Source organism: Podarcis raffonei, chromosome 3 (assembly GCF_027172205.1).
Source record: "Podarcis raffonei isolate rPodRaf1 chromosome 3, rPodRaf1.pri, whole genome shotgun sequence".
In the NCBI taxonomy this organism is placed as follows: domain Eukaryota; kingdom Metazoa; phylum Chordata; class Lepidosauria; order Squamata; family Lacertidae; genus Podarcis; species Podarcis raffonei.
In genome coordinates, this window is record NC_070604.1 from 25186758 (window position 1) to 25206469 (window position 19712).

The window sequence follows — 19712 nt, forward strand, 5'->3', positions numbered from 1 at the left end:
AACCCAGAAATAGTACCTCGGGTTAAGAACTTTGCTTCAGGATGGGAACAGAAATCGTGCTCCGCTCGCGCGGTGGCAGCAGGAGGCCCCATTAGCTAAAGTGGTGCTTCAGGTTAAGAATAGTTTCAGGTTAAGAACGGACCTCCAGAACAAATTTCTTAACCCAAGGTACCACTGTATCTGACTTTCAGAGGGCATCTGAAGGTGTATAGGGAAGCTTTTAATGTTTGGTGTTTTTTTGTTGGGAGCTGCCTGGAGTGGCTGGGCTAACCCAGTCAGATGGGCGGCATATAAATAACAAAGGTGGCACAGTTGGTCTAGTCTTCCTTGTAACTGTGGCTCCCAGAAAGAGGTGATCTACCAGAGGCGGTGGCTGCTCCTACCAGTGTCTGCCTCCTCATCATAGCTTATCTGCCATGCCCCTTTGAGTGGCACGTTCAGTCCGATGCACCCAGCCTTTGCTGCTGTCCATTGTGATGGTGCACTTCTGCCATTCCTTTCTGGCTAGTACATCACTCGGAGGGTGAGTGATCGAGGAAGAGAGGTAGCTGTCAGGAACAGCCCTGCCTCGACTTGCTCTCCACTCTCTGTGGGTGGTAGAGCAGGCAGGAATCTCTGCCTGTTGAACCCAGTTCCAGGTTGCACAACCTAGAGAGGCTGGCAAGCGAGCAGGTGGGAAATGAGCAGAGGTAGCAAGGAGCAACAGTCAGCTCTTCCTTTCCACCTCCATGCCTGGGCTGGGCTCTATTCTCAGCACAGAGAGAGGGCAGTTGAATGAGGATTGCTGGTGCTCTTTTGCAAAGGCCACTGTTTACCCACGTTGGTAGGTGAGCAGGTGAACAAACAGTATCTGTATTGGCAACCTTTGCCTTTTTCCAGCAAGACCTCCACCTCTCTAGGGTTAAAGGGGAGGAGCAGACTCTTCCACCCCAGCAGAGTCCGAGCCTTCCAAGATTACTCCTCCCAACTTTGGCGGTTGTTTATCATCTGCAGGAGACTATCTTGACTTGTCTGGGACCTTGTAAGTTGCCTTACCATCCACCGTACTGTCTTAACTGGCACTCGGGAAACAAGTGCAGGCCTCCTCCCAACTAGAGAGTGAAAGGGGAATAACACAATGAGGATTCTGTACACCTTAAAGACTTAAAGGGTTTATTTGTGTCATAAGGCTTTGTGAACTTGGCCAATGAAAGCTGGCCATTGTAAACCTGGCAGCCTTTAAGGTACCATGCCTGGTGTTAAGTCTTAACAGAATAATATGGTTGCCCTTCTGGAATTTGACATAGAGGAATATAAAAGGAAAAGGTATGATATTGCATGTTGCTCATCAAGGTACCACGCCTTTTTAAAAGGTGGTGTTTTGTGCATCTCTGGTTGGCCGCACTCAACTGCAGCTACACTGGTTCAGACAACGTGCTTGAAATGGTGGTTCGTGCATATTTGTTGAATGGCAGATCTTCAATAGTGGCTGTGACGTGAATACGGCACTAGAAAGGGCTATCCTTCTGGACTGAAAGGTAGCCCCTGAGTGGGGAACCTGTAGCTTCTCAGATGTTGCTGAACTACATGCTTCCATCATCCTTGACCACTGACCATGCTGATCGGAGAGGACTGGAGTTCCACAGTGTCTGGAGGACTGCAGGGTCCCTGTAATCCTTTGAATGGCTTGGTATTTGAGCAAATTATGCAAGTATGGTCCTTCCTAGCTGTCTTTGCCACCCATCTAAGGAAAGGCATAGACGTATGAGCTCTCTGTGAACAGTAAAAGGTAAAGGTGAAGGTACCCCTGACCGTTAGGTCCAGTTGCGGATGACTCTGGGGTTGCGGCGCTCATCTCGCTCTGTAGGCCAAGGGAGCCGGCGTTTGTCCACAGACAACTTCCGGGTCATGTGGCCAGCATGACTAAGCCGCTTCTGGCAAACCAGAGCAGTGCACAGAAATGCCATTTACCTTGCTTTCGAACTTCTAGGTGGGCAGGAGCAGGGACCGAGCAACAGGAGCTCACCCCATCACGGGGATTCGAGCCGCCAGCCTTCTGATCGGCAAGTCCTAGGCTCTGTGCTTTAGACCACAGCGCCACCCACATCCCTGTGAACAGTAGACTTAAATAGATCCATAAAGCAGCAGTCCCACTTCTCTAATAAGGCATTGTGGTTTGACTTGTCCCTTGTTGTAGCACTCCATGTTGTTACCTGTTGCTTTCTAATGTGAAACAAGGCATAGGTTTAACTTGCCGTGAACTTCCAGTTACCATTCCATCCAAGTCCATACATTCAACATCAGAAGGAGGAGTTACTTCTACATGGCTTTGGTGCACCCAACTGAAACTTTTCTGTCTCTTCCTCCAATTTCATTTAGTATTTAAACTGTTGAAACTCTTAAAGATGCTAATAAGAGTTCAATTTGCAGAATTTTTCAACAACTTGTGTTGCATGTTTTCTTCCCCGAGTTGTGCTACCTAAGCCTGATATCTAGAGGATGACTTCTAGTTTCATTCTAAACCATCAGTTCATCATGTGGTAAAGCTGTTCCTAGGCCGTACCACTTCGGATTGTAAGTGGGGAATTGCACGATTCAATGGTCTGTTCCCCACTTGAAAGCAAAACATACTAACAATGACAAAGAGATTAATTTCAGTCAAGCTTATCTGTTTCACATGATGGTTTGGGGCCAGGATTGGGAGTTGTTGTTTTCTTACTGGTGGTACATTTGATCATACAATTCCATACCTGCAACCTGTCAGTACATTCATTCCAAAGACAGTTTTATTAAATAATATAAGCTATATTACTCTTAAAAGTCCATTGGCTTTACATTATGCCTGTCGCTACACCAAGTGCCTGCTTGATGTCTTAAAATGTCTTCACCAAACTACGCGTGCTAACAGAAGCAGCAAATCCTTTCCACTGATGAGAACTACCAGTGGCTATGTATTACAGTGTAGTTTCCCGATCATAAACTAGAATGGCTCCCCAAACTAATAGCTGCTTTTAAAAATGAGAGATTTGACAGGGTATCTTTAGGGCAAGTGCATGTAGTTTCGTTGGAGATCTGGAAGTGATAACTTTTTTTGGCTGCTGAAACATCTGAGGGCCGAACCTCAAGGATCGCCTCTCCCCATATAAACCCACAAGGACCTTGCAATCATCACCTGAGGCCCTTTATTTGTGTGTCTCCACGAGAGGCCCAAAGCGTAACAACATGAGAATGGGCCTTTTCTGCAGTGTCTCCCTGCTTGTGGAAGCTTGCCTGGCTTATATATCTTTATATATCTTTAGACGCCAGGGAAAAACATTCCTCTTCCCTCAGGCCTTTGGCTAATTAAACATCTAATTAAATCTAAGGCCTCTTAAATTGGGCTGGGACCCAGGGATATTGTTTCTGTTTTTTTAATTATTATTTTATATATTTTTGTGTTTTTGTAAATCGCCCTGTGATCTTCGGATAAAGGGCAGTATATAAATTTAATGAATACATAAAAATAAAATAATAATATGTTTAAACAAACAAGCAAACAAAAATCTTTTGAGATGAATGCTAAATGGGATGGTAGTATCCTGATCTTTGGACATGCCAGTTTGGAAGCGAGTTCCAAGGAAGCTTGTAGTCAGCCAATTGTATTTAGGCAAATCTTTTCAAGATCAACTGTTCATTTCAGCACTGCTGCCAGCAAGCAGATGTTTCAAACTAAGGGTACCAAACTGATGTTAGATGGTCCTTTCATTGAGTATGCTTGACTAAACTAGTCATCCAGAGGTCAAAGACTTCTGCATCCTGTTAAACTTTTCATTGCTTTCTCTTCATTCATGAGGTAATGTTTTCCTGTTTCCTCCCCTGCCATTTCTATCTTTATGATGATAGTAAAATAAAAACCTAACCCTCTCTCACTTGTGTACCTTACCTCAATCAGGTTGTGTTAAGAAAAATATATTTTACATATTTGGATCGTGTTTGCTTTATAAATATGCATACATGTTTGCTACTAATTCCACAGGAAGATCGAGAGAGTGTGCTTAAGGGGTTTTCATCTTTTAAAAGGGATTTCAAAGATGGAAGCTGGGTCTCTGTTTAAAGCATAATACATTCCCTCACGTGAAATAATTCCATTATTTTCACATGTTGGTTCTTGAACTGATCAGGTACTGATTGTTACATAGAAACACTTAAGACAATGTCTGCTGCCATCTTTTTACTGCTGCTTCAATGGGTATTGCGTATGACTTTTGCTGTAATTGTATTTTTTTTTTGTTTGTAAACTGCTTTGAAATTCATTGGAATAAATAGCAGCCTAGAAATACTATGAATCAAATCAGTATTAAGACTTTACCTGAACCGCACTAACATGAACATGTCATGATTTTGCAAGACAAACTTTTTCTCCTCTCATTGTAAAAGAATGATTGCATGTAAGAGTACACTTTTATAAGCCAATTTAGTTGTACATCCCTTCAGTTTCATAGACACAGGTGAACGCTTAAGTTATACATGGTCATTCTGACTTCAGTAAAGTGCCACATAAAGTCATGGGTAGATTAAGTTGGGGCATCAAGGTGAAAAAAAGGGAGAAGGTAGTCCTGTCATAATGTGGGAATTGTTAAATCTTCTCTCTCAAGAGTTTAAATAAGATAAAGCTTGATCCTAGGTTTTGTTGGTGTTCTTCAGGCTGTTAAATCAAGTACCTTTTTTCTTTCCTAGATAATTCTGTATGGCGATCTGCCAAAAAATAAGGAGAATGTGGTATATATATCAAATCATCAGTGTACAGGTTTGTATGCAATTTCCTTACCTGTAAGAGTTTTTTAATTAAATAATTATTAAAAGCAAAAACAAAAAGTGTTCATATAACCACTGAGAATGAAATTCTCTAGATATAGATACTTGGGATTGCATGTTAAGATTAAATAAACAAAAATACATGGTATGATCCTGATAGATGAGCAGAATAATGGGTCTTTTAAGCTGTTTCTTTGCAAAACAGCCCCCACATGCTTCCTAACAAGGTGCCTCGAATTTGGAAGTGCTTTTGAACCAACACAAACAGTTGTATCCAATGGCGGCTCTTGCACAAAGCAAGACACCCATTGGTTTATTCCAGTCCTGCTCATGGCAGCCCACTGAAATGCCACCCCTAAGCTTGGGAGGAACCAATGGAAGAAGGTATTGTAACGCTCAAGAGGGATGCAGTAGGATTGGTGAAAAATGGGGGGGTTCTGCTTTTCATGAGCAAAAGTGATTTCCACTGGAAATCTGCATACAGTGTTCAGTTTTAATTGTGTGCTGCTCATTTTTTGCCAAGTGTCTAATATCTGTTTTGAACTTGGCTGATTGGCAAATTATATTACGCCACTTTTCCGTGTATAAGACAATTTTTAAAATTATAAATTAATGTTTGAGCGATTCTCAGCAATCTCCCCCCCCCCCAAAGCTCAGCAACTCTCAACTCTTTTGTAAATTTGGAGTCCCCAAAAATAGGGGTCGTCTTATACATGGGGGCCCGTTATACACAGAAAAATGTGGTAAATACTGGAACCCTGGGGGGGGGGTGATTTCAAGAAGTCCCATTCTAGTTCTTCTGATTCTGGTTTTAAAAAAAAACACTACTAAACATGAAGGTGTGTTTCTGGTTTGTTGTCTGTTGAGTCAGTGTTTCTCACCAGATCCTTCAAGATATGCATCTATTCTGTGTTGGCAGGAGATTAACAGTTATGTAGTGGTATTGTGCAAACAGTACAAGCTTTGTTTAAAAAATGAAGAAATGTGTGCTAAAATACTAAAGAGTAATAAGGGAATATGATTGTGGAAAGAACTTACCTTGCATTGCCACTGACCGCAGTTCATCTTTCATGTTCATAAGCACTAGACAAGCATTAAATAATGTTGGGAAGGATTTTGACATTAGCCTAGGGACATAAATGTTTGAGTTTTGTTTGTTTGTTTTGCAGTTGACTGGATTATAGCAGATATGTTGGCCGTCAGGCAAAATGCTCTGGGACATGTTCGATATGTTTTGAAAGACGGGTTAAAGTGGCTTCCTTTATACGGGTGGTATTTTTCTCAGGTAAATCCTAATCCTTTCTCCACAAGACATGAAATAACTAGTACTTTCTGCTAAATTTTGACATGCCTCAATCCTGAGCATATTTACTTGGAAGTAAATCCCATTTATTTCAGTAAAACTTAGTCCCAAGTACTGTAAGGCATGCTTGAAGTCAGGTCCATGCAATGATTCTGTCTTGATAATGTGTTTTTGTTTCATATTTGAAACAGAATAGTGAAACTTCAACTCTTTCTAGTTAGCAGATTTTATCTGGTAGGGTTAGGAGGGTATTTTTGGCTCTCCAGTCAGGTGTTTAGCAAACTAAAAGTAACTCACTGAACTTGGGACAATGCCCGCTAAGATGCAAAAACCACGTGTCCATGTCCTACACAATTAACAGTGCAATTCTGGCATTTATTTATTTATTAGAAGTAAGTGACATGGAGTTCTCAGGTAAGTGGGTGCAGGATGAACCCTAATACAATTTCGAGCGTACTGAATTGAGTCCCACTGAATTCAGTGGTGTTGACTTCTTAGTAACCATATATAGGATTGCATTTGAAACATTTATCCTTTAGTTAAATTAGTTACGTATTTCAGTCTGGCTTTAATCACATTTTAGTCCTGGGTTTGACTCAGTGCATGGACTGTGTTTATGGGATAATATCCTTGCTGTTGCACATATTCATAACATGTTAGCAAAATTGGGTTGTGTTTCCAAAGAAAGCAAGAATAATTTGATAGATGTCTGCATATGCTAAAATTCACTGAATTGTGGCTTTTATGTCTTTGTCACCGTGAAGTTTCTGATTAAAAAAAAACCAAGTAGCCCTTTTATGTCAATGACTTGATTTAGATATGTTCTTATATTTTCTTATTCTCTTTCCTTTTTGCTTTTTTGCTCCTCTAGTTGAGCTTCATATGGATTTTATCCTAGTAGGCTATCAGGGTGATCTAGTGAGCTGTGTTCCATTAGACACAATAGTTGAAATTCAGAAGATCTTTGGCAGACAAGGGGTAGTGTTTCTCACTAGGTGAGTGTGGTTCCATATCTAAACTCGTGACATATATTTTTAGCAGAGAGAGATAAGAGCTATAATGACAGTTTTCCACTTCTCTGCATATGGTCCCATAATTCACATCTTGTGTCCCGAAAGTCACAAGATGTTGGTTCGCAGATGCCAAAACACAAGCTGCATAGCACATACCTCCATTTTTCGAACGCCACTCTATACAATCACTTCAAATGAATGAACCCCTTCTATATTTTGAGTAAATCTGGAGTAGCTTTCTGCTGCCAGGCAGGGATGAGGGGTATAATTTTCATACATTAGTTTCTTGTAGGTTCCCCTTTGGCATTCGTTCAGACTAGGACTGCCATACATCTAGACATTACCGGGATTTCAAATGCGGAATTGACGTCTGGGGGGAGGCGGGATTTCCGAAAGGCGGCGCTTTGTCCTGGATCTTAGGCAAGTCAATCGGAAAAACCCTTTGAAATATGGCAACTCTAGTTCAGACCGGGTAGTGACTGATCTTCCATGGGTGTGCTGCCATAGAAAATATTAATTATCAGGGTGAGTTGTGTTTTGTCAAATCCAATGTATGAAATGGCCACCATAAGAATCACTTCAAATGTTACTGCTTCTGTGTGAAGGCCACTCAAAAAGTTGGGAGTAGATCCCTGGAGAGATCCAGCCTGATCTATGTGGTCAGTAAACTGGGATTATTCATATGGTCACCCTGGTGGTAAGTAACCGTACACATGTTACAGTTCCCCCATGGAATCCTTTTTTTGGTTGCCTTCTCTTAAGAACCACAATGTTTGACTCAGACCTACAAGTTTGGTGCATGGAAAATAGGTTCCCCCTGGAGGAAGCTTTCAATTGCTCTTCATGGCTGTTGCTTCTGTGGTAAAATCTCACCCTGCATATTCATAAACAATATGTGACTGCTCATTGAGTGTGTCACCGTGTGGATTGAAAAGCTTGACAAATAAGATTGGCTATTTTTCTCCATAGCAATAAGTTTAAAAACAAAACAAAAAACTTCTTATGGGCATAAGAAAATTGACTCCTGTATGGCAAGCGCTGCAGAGAATGATTTTGCAAATCATTCCCACATGGTTGTTAGTTGGTACGCGCCAGCATTTGATCTAGCAGGTGCACTGAGAGAAAAATGGACCTTTGGTACCTCATGGTAAACAATATGGCATGAACTGTAGTAATTTACTTGCTGGTGTACAAATCAGGCCTTGAGTTGAACCAGTGAAGTTGCTTTCCTTTGGCATAAATAATAATAAATAATAAATAAATTTTTATTTATATCCCGACCTCCCCAGCCGAAGCCGGGCTCAGCAACAATAAAATAAGACAACATTTTAAAATCATTTCATTAAAAAATTACTTCAAATCAAATTGATGGCAACCATTGGGTAGAGTTCTGTGAAGATTGCCAAAGGAGGGAGTCAGCCTGTGTCCTGGCCAAAGGCCTGTTGGAACAGCTCTGTCTTGCAGGCCCTGCGGAAAGATGTCAAGTCCAGGGAACAAGGAAGGACAGCATTGTTTTTACATTGCCTCTTTTCCCTTGTTTCTCAATACAGGTGCTGCAATCCTGGCCAATTTATCTGTTTCACTCCAGAGATAATTGAGCGATTTGCAGATTTTTTAAAATCTTGCAATAAAATCCAAAAATTAAGTAGTCCCACAAATCCTCGAACTGCTTTAATAGTTCATAGGTTTTCCCCAAAGAATTCTGAGAACTGTAGTTTTAGGTCCTCACAGACCTAAAATTCCCAGCATCCTTAACAAACTACAGCTCTGAGGATACGGTTCCCCACCTTTTCTTGTCCATGCCCCTCACCTAAGCATCTCTGAAATCCTGATTCCCCCCCCCCCGTGACATATAATTCTTATTATTCAAAAAGTGAACTCCTGTTTACGTGGAGGAAGCTAAAAAGCCATTAACTTGGTCTAACTCATTCTCAAATTGCCCCCCTTGAAAATCAAACTGCCCCCCTGTGGGGCCTGCGCTCCACGTTGGGAACCACGGCTTTAGAGGAATTCATGTGCTTTAAATGTATGGTGTGGTTGTGACCTCAGGAAGTGGTTTTCAGGACACCCCGTGGCTATGTATTTTTCATCCTCGGGCTGAGACCAAATTGTCCTCCTCCTCCTTGGTCTGTAGCTGTGTGATAACAGATTATTTCATCAGAATAATGCTCTTGTTGTTTTCTGGAAGGGAAGAGGCAGCAAATTAGCAACGCAAGAAGAGCCCTCCTGGATCAGGCCGAAGGCCTGTTTAGTCCAGAATTCAGTTTCCCACAGGAAACAGCCAGCAGCTGTTGGTTTTCTTGCCAGTGGCTATCACCAGACTGAAAATGCCCATTCCTGGAGCTCCCTCTCCTCTTGGAAGCAACCCCCTTCCTCCTGACAAGTGACTAGGACCAGGTGGTTCTTCTCCTCTCTTGTGCAACCACAGTAAATAATTCTACTTGCTGTCATTTTAGGATAGGTATTTTGTTTACTCCCCATTGTTGTTCAAGATCATTCATCTGCAGTTTTCCCAGTTAACTTCCAAAAAATACTAGTCTGCCGAGCAGTCTTATTCCCATGGATGATGAGGAGATAAAAAGCTGGGTTTTCCTTTAGATCAGCAGTTCTCAACCTGTGGGTCCCCAGATGTTGTTGGACTACAACTCCCATCATCCCTGAGCTCTGGCCTTGCTAGCTAGGGGTGATGGGAGTTGTAGTTCAACAACATCTGGGTACCCACAGGCTGAGAAAGGCAGCTTTAGATCATGGGTTGTGGATGCTTTTCATGCTGCAAATAGGAGAATTCAGTGGACACCTTGGCCAACATTCAGTGTCGCAAATCACATCTGCAAATTATGGCACTTAAAGGTATTTAAGGGGAAATTCTATTGATAAGGATATGCAAAGTATATGGAGTCAGTTGGCAGGTATTCTTTTTTTAAAAAAAATTCTCCCTGACATGCCAAATGGTACAAGAACAAAACAAAAAACCACTTCCTCCTCTTCCTGTTGATACTGTGTTGGTGATGTCACTCGCGCTCCACTAAAACTTTCCAGTGACAATTAATTACAGAATTGTGATGGAATGCATATTTCCTACCTCAGATAAACATCCTGTTGTGGAATATATGTGTGTAGGATCTGAGTATGTAGAAAGCAGAACACAACTTTTAAGGAAAACACGCTAGTAAACACTTCTGTATGCCTCCTTCCCAAGCACAAAACACACTCTTAAAGCATTAGAGAATAACTATGAAAAAGCTAATAAGGTATTTATCAGCTTCTTGGAAATGTATTCTAACACTCTGTTGATTCTCAGTTTAATGTTGATTCCCAGAAAAGTCCTACATACACAACACAGTGCCGTGAAGTGAACATGTAGATAAAAAGTAATAGCTTAAAATGTGGCAGAAAATTATCACCTGATCCACCTGACTCTATAGAAAACTGATCTCTCAGTTGCAAACATTTTTACTTGGAAGGAAGGCCTGGGGATTTCAGTGGAATTTAGAACTTGAAAACATGTCGTAACTTCATCAGAGGTGATGGTTTTAACATTTTCCTTTGTGAGATATGTTATAGCTCCCTGTAATTATTTTGTTTCAACCCTCTACTTCTTGTTATTACCTGCTTTACCCTATAGCTGGTCAAGCCCATTTATAATAAGTTTCCTATATTAAAAGTTAGGGTTGTGTTTGGCAAAGTCATACTTAGAGTAAATCAGTGGACGTGATAAACTTAAGTCCTTTGATTTCAGTGGGTCTGCTCTGAGTTTGACTTAATCAGGTACAATCCAGTATTGTATGTGTGCCTGTTGCTTTTCTCTTGAGTAGGCATTGCATGCTGAGCCAGCTGTCTTTGTTTTGCAGACAAGGGCTGCTGAATGCTTTGAAGCAGTTGGCCAAGGTTGAAATTAGGGAACAAAGCGATAAAGTGATTAAACATTAGTAGCTTTTCGTCTTAATTGATTGTAATAATCGTTTTATTACTTGTATGTGACACCTGAGGTCTGCTATAATCCTGATTCTGAGGCAATCCCTGTTGGATTCTCTACATCAGCCTTTCTCAAGCTTGGGTCCCCAAATGTTGTTGGACTGCAACTCCCATCATTCCTAGCTAGCAGAACCAGTGATGATTGGAGTTGCAGTCCAAGAATATTTGGCAACCCAAAGTTGGGAAAAGCTACTACGTACTAATCAGCCCACATCTATGTCCAGTTCTGGGTGCTGTAATTTTAAGGAAGACATTGACAAATTGCAGCATCTCTAGAGGATGGTGACCAAGATGCTGAGGGATAAGAATTGCAATTTATTTGAGGCACAATTGAAAGAATTGAGTAGAGAAGACCACAGCGAGTCGTGATAGCTGTCTTCAAATACCTGAAGGGCTATCGTGCAGAAGATAGAGCAGTTTTGTTCTCTGTTGCGCCAGAGTACTGTATCAGCAGGCTGGGGAATAGAATCCTTTAATGCCATACTTGAAATGTAACTCTTTTTTTGTTAACTTGGCACAATAGGACATTTTATTAATTAACTGTTATGCATGGATGTGTTCATGAATTCATTACAACTGCTTCTTTTAAGTCAAGGCATCTGGTATTAATTGAAGCCATCGGCCTTTCCCTTTCCTTCTCTCTCCTTTCCATTTTGCACTTGGGGAACCAGTTCAAGAATTAGCCAATATATCTGCAGTTCTGAAAATGGGTTGCATTCAACTAAGCACTAAATAGTGCTTTGCACAAATAGAACAGCTTCTCCTTATTCCCCCCCCCCAATGCCTCACCCCTAAATGTGTTCTGGATTTTCTCCCTCCCCTAATCTTCCAGAGCAGATTTGAGAGAGGATAGCCCAGGCTGGGGATGGAAGGTGGAGTACAGATGGAGTCCCATTGCACATTCATAAGTTATTGCACACTCTTGCATTTATTTAGTTTCTTACTGCCCACTGGTTTAAAATACTTTTAGCTTATATAGTGCCCCCTTTTTTGGTTTTATTTCATTGTAAGCATGTCTATAAACATAAATGTGGGTGTGTTCAAAGGTGGGTTGCTTGGTTCAACAGCATTTTGTAGTGTGACTATGCATGCATCTAGCTCGGGTCGGCAACCTAAGGTCCATGGGCCACAAGCAGCCCATGGGGGTTATTTAACCGGCCCATGGACCGCCACCACCTGCTCGGTTGGCTCCCGTGCGCCGCGCTAAACTGGCCTTCCACAACACTGGCCGGCTTCCCATTGGCTGCAGGAAGCTCCTGCAGCCAATGGGAAGCTGCGTACGCCTCCTCTGTGCCAGAAGGAGTGCCGGAAATAGCGTTTGCACATGAGTGCGCACACTCTGGCCCATTGTGGCGTCTGTGGGTCCGTGAAACGGCCCAAGCCACAAAAGCTTTGCCGACCCCTGATCTAGCTGATATTATTTGCTTTGTATTCCATTGGGGGAGGGGGAAATACCATACTTAAATGACTTTTTCTTGGAACGTTTGATTAGTCTCCATATAGAATTGGCTGTGCTTTTAGAAAAATATAACCTAGGTGTAGTTCATGAAGCACAACTGGAAAGTGTGCTCCCATTTACGCTCCATCTGCACTCTACATTTAACGTAGTATAAGAGTCATACCTCTAGTTGCGTTAGGTTCACGTTGCATTTTTTCTGGTTACAAACATGGCATAGCCGTAAGTGTTTACTTCCGGGTTTGCCACTATGCACAGGAGCGATCTGTGCGCTTTGTGCATGCGCAGGAGCGATCTATCGCATCACATGCAGAAGCGGCGCTCCACTTACAGACTTTTTGGGGTGCGAACGGCACCCCAGAACGGATCACGTCCGTAAGTAAAGGTACCACTGTACTTTATCCCGAGAGTTGCAGCTTGTTAAGGGTGCTGAGAGTTCCTAGGAAACCCCCATTCCCCCTCACAGAACCACATTTCCCATAGTTCCATGAGAAGAGGGATTGGCTATTAAGCCACTCTGAGAATTGCAGTTCTGTGAGGGGACTTGGGGTCTCCTAGCAACTCTCAGCACCCTTAACAAACTACACATCCCAGGATTCTTTGAGGCAAGCCATGACTGTTAAAGTGCAGGTGCAGCATTAGACAAAGCAAAGCTGAGGAGTTTAGCAAGTTGACTTATGCTAGACTTATTTGTCCATCTAGCCCAGTATCAACTATTTTGACTGGTAACAGCCCTCCAGGATTTCACCCTGGTAATGGATCCTTTTAACTGAACCTTCCAGGGATTGAACCTGGGATTTTCTGTATGTAAATTATCCATAGTCCTTCACCTTAGCAAATGGCAACACAGCCTCTCTGCTTATCCCTCAGGTCCCTGTCAGTGTCCCAGTTCTTCTATTACTTTCCCGATTTCTCTGCTTTCTCTCTCTGGAGCACTCCTCCTTCTTCAGGAGACACTGAATATCACCAATGAATTTTAGCTCTTTAATATCCTTGCTACAGTTTCACCTGTAGCAGTTTAAGCTGTTGTGTTCATATGGACACAAATGTGAAACGAGTTTTGCGTTAAGTGTAATAACGGGTCTTTTTAGAGGGACCTTATTTCTATCTATTTTTTAAGAAATTGGCATTTCTAATTTCATGTTTTTTAGAGTATTGAAAATCTGTGTACTTTGTTTCATAAACTATTGTCATCAGTATATTTTCTTTCTTTCTTTGCTAGCATGGAGGAGTCTATGTGAAACGAAGCGCCAAATTTAATGAAAGGAAAATGAGGAACAAGTTGCAAGCCCAGATAAAGGCTGGAACTCCAGTAAGATTATATATTTCCTATGTGTGTGTATGTGTGTTTTATAACTGCCATAAAAATGAAAGTGACAAGAATGCTTGTCTCATATGTTGCCCCAGATGCATGGCTCACCTTTCTTCCCCCGCTGAACAGATGAGTGGCTGGATTGGCTTGTTTGTTTGTTTGTTTGTCGGTTGGTTGGTTGGTTGGTTGGTTGGTTTATACACCGTGTGCATGCCAAAATGGCTTCCAGCATGGAGGAATCTTACGTTTGCGCGTCGAGGTCCCCAAAACACCACAAATAAGGAAAAAAAAGAAACTTGATTTTTAAGGCTTTTGGCATAATTTTGGCCACAACTTTATTAAAAATACAGCAATGTGAGTGGTTGCTTAGGCATTGGTAGCGACTAACTGACCCCGCACGGGGACAGCTCTGACATTCGCACGCCCCGCGAAGTCAGAAAGGGTAAGTCACCTGGGGAGAGAGACAGGACTGGGAACCATGCCTCACCTCTCCCCAGAATGCTCCCTGGGGCTCTTGCGTGGCCCTAGCCCCTTGCCAGGGGGTTCGGACAAAAGCATGGGGAGCCCCTGGGTTCCTTTAACGGAAAACCCTTGCAGCAGCAGCATTTTGGAGGGGCAGGCACCACCAATCCTTACCCCTCCACCAACCAATTCCCAAACCAATGCCTAACCGCAACCTTACAAGTTGTGACGACTTGCTACGCAGTAGACAAAAACCAAATGGCATCAGCCAAATGGACAAAATTCCTATCACGCCCCTGCCCCAAAGCAGACGACCCCATGACAGGCACAGCAAGGTCAAGCAAACAGCCTAACATTAGGGAAGGGAGGGCGGGTGATCCGAAGCACGCAGTGAAAGAGGAAGCTCGTCACTGCGTGCAGTGTATTTAACCAACAGGGCTCTCAATCAATAAATGGCAACATATAAATCTCCCCAGTAACAGCCCGCCCCTGCTTAAAGATGGCCAAACTCTTTTGCCCAGCAACAGTGAGGTGTCTTGTCAGCCCCCACCGCAACACGTGCTCTCCATGAGGGAGAACACGCTTTGCCTTACACACTTTCGTTTTCTGTGAACGGATGTCTTCCACGTGGTTAGTAGATAGCACTGTACCCTCCCAGAAAACTCTTGGTGTCAGAATATAAAACCTATTTCTGCAGTATCAACTTTCTCTGAATTAGGTCTGGTGGTTGTTGCTGTTTTTGCAAATTAAATAATGCTTCTATTGCTCAGCTAATATGAAGTTTCATATAGGCTAAAAAAGGAGGTGATTGCTATCATAACTCCCAATAGAGTGTCATGTGGATGCTCAGTCTTACAGCTTACCTGGAACCTTGTAACCGAGTGTTCATCATACCCACCAAAGCATCAGTTTTTGCATGTTGGGATCAGGAAGAAATCAGCAGCAGCATTCCTTCCTTCCTTCCTTGTCAGCTGAGTGTCATACAAAGGATAGCATGTTCTCTTTGCTTGCCAATACCTATAGCTGTCACACACCAAACAAGGTTTGCTAGCCAGGGCTGTTAGGTTAATTTGTTCTAGTTGAGAAGGCATCTTGTATTTCTTGGTCTTTGTATTATTTAAAGTTGCAGTACATTCAGTTGCAACTGGTTAGGGATCTCTGGACAGGATATAAAGAGAGAGAGATTTGCTCACTAAACTGTGTTGGTTTACTTTCTCTGACTTGAACCATTTAGTATGTTCTTACACACAATTTTTGTTGCTTCTACTGCTTAATTTTTCCTTGAAAATTCGGATTCCTTGAATATCAAGATTGCTCATCTTAACAGAAAACGACTGTTATTGCATATCTTTATAAACATGTCCTCTGTGTTTTATTCAATCCACTTCTCCCCTCCCCATTGCGCACACACATACTGTGCACACATACTTTGCTGTCATACTGTAGCTTAGAGATCATGTTGTGATGCTTCCTTTTAAAAAAAATTGTGCATATAAATATGTTTTAATTCCACAGATGTATCTTGTGATTTTTCCAGAGGGAACACGGTACAACCCAGAACTACCAAAAACCATTGCAGATAGTCAATCATATGCTGATAAGGCAGGTAAGGTGAACTTCAAAGAATTTTGGGAAGCAGGGAACTTCGAACAGATAATATTCACTGTTGCGTAGACACAGCCCTACGGTTTAAGGATCACCAAGGAGAAAGGGACATTAGTTGAAAAAGAGTGAGGCTTGACCATAGGTGGGTGCTGAATCTACACATAAAAGATAACATGTGTGGTCTTAGTGTTTGTTCCTTTTCATTGGTACTGCAGGTAGCATTAATGTTTAAAGTATAGTCAGACAAGGAAACTTTTCACAAGTATGTCCTTTGAGAGATTCATTGCAAGCAAACTGTGCTTGCATGCAATAAATATTGTGCCCACGCGATTCCTCTGGCATGAGCTTTGCAGAGTACGCAATGTCATTGGAAGCCGATTGAAGTCTGAACACTGTCTGTCCTTCTGGACAATGAAGGAAAGAACACCTTGAAAGCTACAACTAGTGTTTATTGTAGTAAACAATAATAAATACATAGATTACTATATACAGTGATACCTCTGGTTACGTACTTAATTCGTTCCGGAGGTCTGTTCTTAACCTGAAACTGTTCTTAACCTGAAGCACCACTTTAGCTAATGGGGTCTCCTGCTGCCGCCGCGCCGGAGCACGATTTCTGTTCTCATCCTGAAGCAAAGTTCTTAACCTGAGGTACTATTTCTGGGTTAGCGGAGTATGTAACCTGAAGCGTATGTAACCTGACGTACCACTGTACAGATACAGAGTATTAACAGCATGTACACTCTCTCAGCAAACTGCCATTAACCAATCCCTCACACTATAACCACCACAGACAGAGAGACTCTCTCAGAACACAGGCATATACGTATAGCTGCTCTGTTACAGTATAACACTGATTGGCTGAGCGCTCTGCCAAGAATATCTCACATGTCCGTGTGCACACATATATATATTTGAGTCAGTATTTTAAAAATGGCAACTAATCCAACGGGCAGGATTCACCTAACAGGACCTTCTAGCAGAAGCCCTGTGCAAGGACTTCCCCCTGTGGAACGGGGCTTCCCCCACTGCACCCCCTGAAATTTGCTCATGAGGAGATTTGTTCTACCTCGCAAGCTGAAATTCTTACACAGACAAAACATTTATCATAGTGCAGCATTGAATTACACCCAAAGAACTTAGAGTAAACTTTTTAAAATGCAATTTGCCAGGCATTTTTGGGTGACCACGCTCCTTTTTAGAAGCTTAAATACAATGAATATTTTCTCGCTTCTGAATATTGTTAACAGTCTTGGATGCTTTCGTTGAGATTCCTGCATTGCAAAGGGTTAGAATCCCTTCCAGTTCTGTGATTCTATGATATATTAATATTATCATTTGCTGCGCTTATTAGTTACTTATTTAATGAAAAGTAAACTCAGATGAATATAAACTGGACCAGGTTTTCCTGTAACAAAAGGTTCAACTATCCAGGCAACAAACCTGCTACTTGACGTCTTTGTACTCTGAGTACATAAAGGTTTAGCTGCAAGTCTGATAATCATGTATCAGTTTCAAGGATCACCATCTAGTTGGCAAGGCAAGAGGCCAGGCTCTCTTATCTTTTTAATTTTTCTGCAGTTGTAACATTCAGCCTAACAGTACAAGCTTTGTACTACAGAGCTTCATTGCTCTTCACTTAGAATTTATTTTCAAGTGGAAAGAAATTGGAGCAACAGTGGCTGGTTATCGGACTTCCTTTCCTAGTCTAAACACAATAAAGCATTCAGAAACTTTTAATTGCTACAGAATTACTGCTGCTAGCGTTTTGGCTGGGTTTAGGCTTTGAGAACATACTAAACCATTTTTTTGTCCTGTATTGAATGCTAATTGGCTTCTGGGCTCAAATCAAGGTGCTAATTTGACTTTTTAAAGCCAACTGCATTGCGACCTGGATACCTTGGGTGTCTCATTTTTCTGCTTTGTTTCGTCTTGAACACACTGTTCAGGATCTGAGTTCTTGCTGCAGGTTCCACTAGCCGTGTTTTAATGATATGTACTACCTTAATGACTGGCACTTGTTTGAATTTGTTCTCTTATGTTTTACTATTACGTGTTCTTATGTGAGCCACCTTGAATCCACCTTGTGGGAAAGAACCATTTTTAATACATAGGCAAATCTGGTGGTTCACAAGGCTACATCACAGACGAAATAACATTAGGAATAAATATGAATATCAAGGTAAAACTTATTCAAACAGAAGCAAATAAACAACAGAATGTTTTGAGAGCCTCCATTTAGAACACCAAAAATTAAATGCTTAGTTCTCAACAACATGTTTGGTAATCTTGCCAGTTATTACGAAGGCACAGAGCTCTGTTAAAATTCAGAGACAGCTTTCTGGGTCATGTGGTCAACATGACTAAACCGCTTCTGGCGCAATGGGACACGGTGACAGAAACCAGAGCCCACGGAAATGCCGTTTACCTTCTTGCAACAGCAGTACCTATTTATCTACTTGCACTGGTGTGCTTTCAAACTGCTAGGTTGGTAGGAGCTGGGACAGAGCAACGGGAGCTCACCCCGTCGCGGGGATTCGAACTGCCGACCTTCCGATCGGCAAGCCCAAGAAGCTCGGTGGTTTAGGCCACAGCACCACTCGCATCCCTTACAAGTATTATTTAGCAACATGGCAAGACTCAGTATTTAGGCTTGGGGGGGTGATATCTACTTGTTTCCATCCACCAAGCACCCTTCAGAGCAGACATGGGGGGTTGCAGGGGCAGGAGAGGAAAGGGAATTCCTGTCAAACAATTGGACATGGGTTCCTAAAATAATAAGCAGATGTTCATGGTAGTCAGTGCTTACTGCCAAATCAGGCTAGTAATTTGACTAGTACTTTGTGACGCATGTCCAGAACAGCAGTCCCATTCTTGCATCATACATCTGGAAGGCCACAAGGGATTCAGATATGTATGTGCTAAAGTTGCAAACCTGTTCTTTGCAAGTGAGGTACATATTTTTCCTTGGTTATGCTGACCATTCACCTTCCTAGCCATTTTCACGTGTGGTTTTTTTGTGTTATTTTGTGGATGTTTTATCGAAAGCTTGGAGCAATATTAGCCGAACTGAACGCTTGGTAATAAAAACAATTGCTGTCATAACACTGCGTCCAGCACACATGGGCTGGAACAACATCTCAGCAACACAAACACTGTGGCACTTTTGATACAAAATTCACATGCTAAAAAGCTGTGTTAGGTTTCAAAATATTTGCATAGTCTTGTATTGAATAAGTAAACATTTCTGGAATGGCTGCGATGGACCTGACATCAGTGTTGTCCTTGGTTGTAACAAGTGTTGAAGGAATACAGTTTGGTGGAAGCAGGAAAAAGAGAAATATTGTTTGCAGGAAAGTTGGTTAAGAGATGCAGCACATTCCTGATGGTGTAGAAAATGAATTGTCTTTAACTACTCTGTAAATGGAGGATTTGAAGCAACCCTCTTTTATTCCAGTTGCATTGTATGTAGCAGAATCATTGGAGCACTGAGCTGTAACCTAATATATCATGCTCACAGTCATGTTGTCAGATTATTATTTTTTACACAAAATAAGGGCAAGACTGAGACCTCCCTATTATTTTAATATTGATTTTGGATGGTGGCATTTTGTTAACAGCAGGATACTGGAATTCCAGTTAATGTTTCCAAAAATAAAATCAGGCTGTCTCTTCTTTAACTAAGGAACTTTTGTCTTGCTTTAGTTCACATTTTAAATTATTTCGTTTTCCTCTTGTTGAACAGGTTTTATTCCTCTCAGTTGCATTATGTTGTTTTATGTTTCAATATTGTGCTATAGTTCTAAACATATT

General features: G+C 41.8%; 1 protein-coding gene across 1 annotated transcript in view; it reads left to right on the forward strand.

The window, feature by feature from the left end:
• Window positions 1-19712, forward strand: part of AGPAT5 (1-acylglycerol-3-phosphate O-acyltransferase 5) — a 32342-nt gene that overhangs the window by 1202 nt on the left and 11428 nt on the right. Inside the window, exons 3-6 of the mRNA XM_053380823.1 lie at window positions 4696-4765; window positions 5943-6058; window positions 13743-13832; window positions 15810-15900. Coding sequence (XP_053236798.1) covers window positions 4696-4765; window positions 5943-6058; window positions 13743-13832; window positions 15810-15900 — 367 coding nt within the window. The remainder of the gene's footprint in view (window positions 1-4695; window positions 4766-5942; window positions 6059-13742; window positions 13833-15809; window positions 15901-19712) is intronic.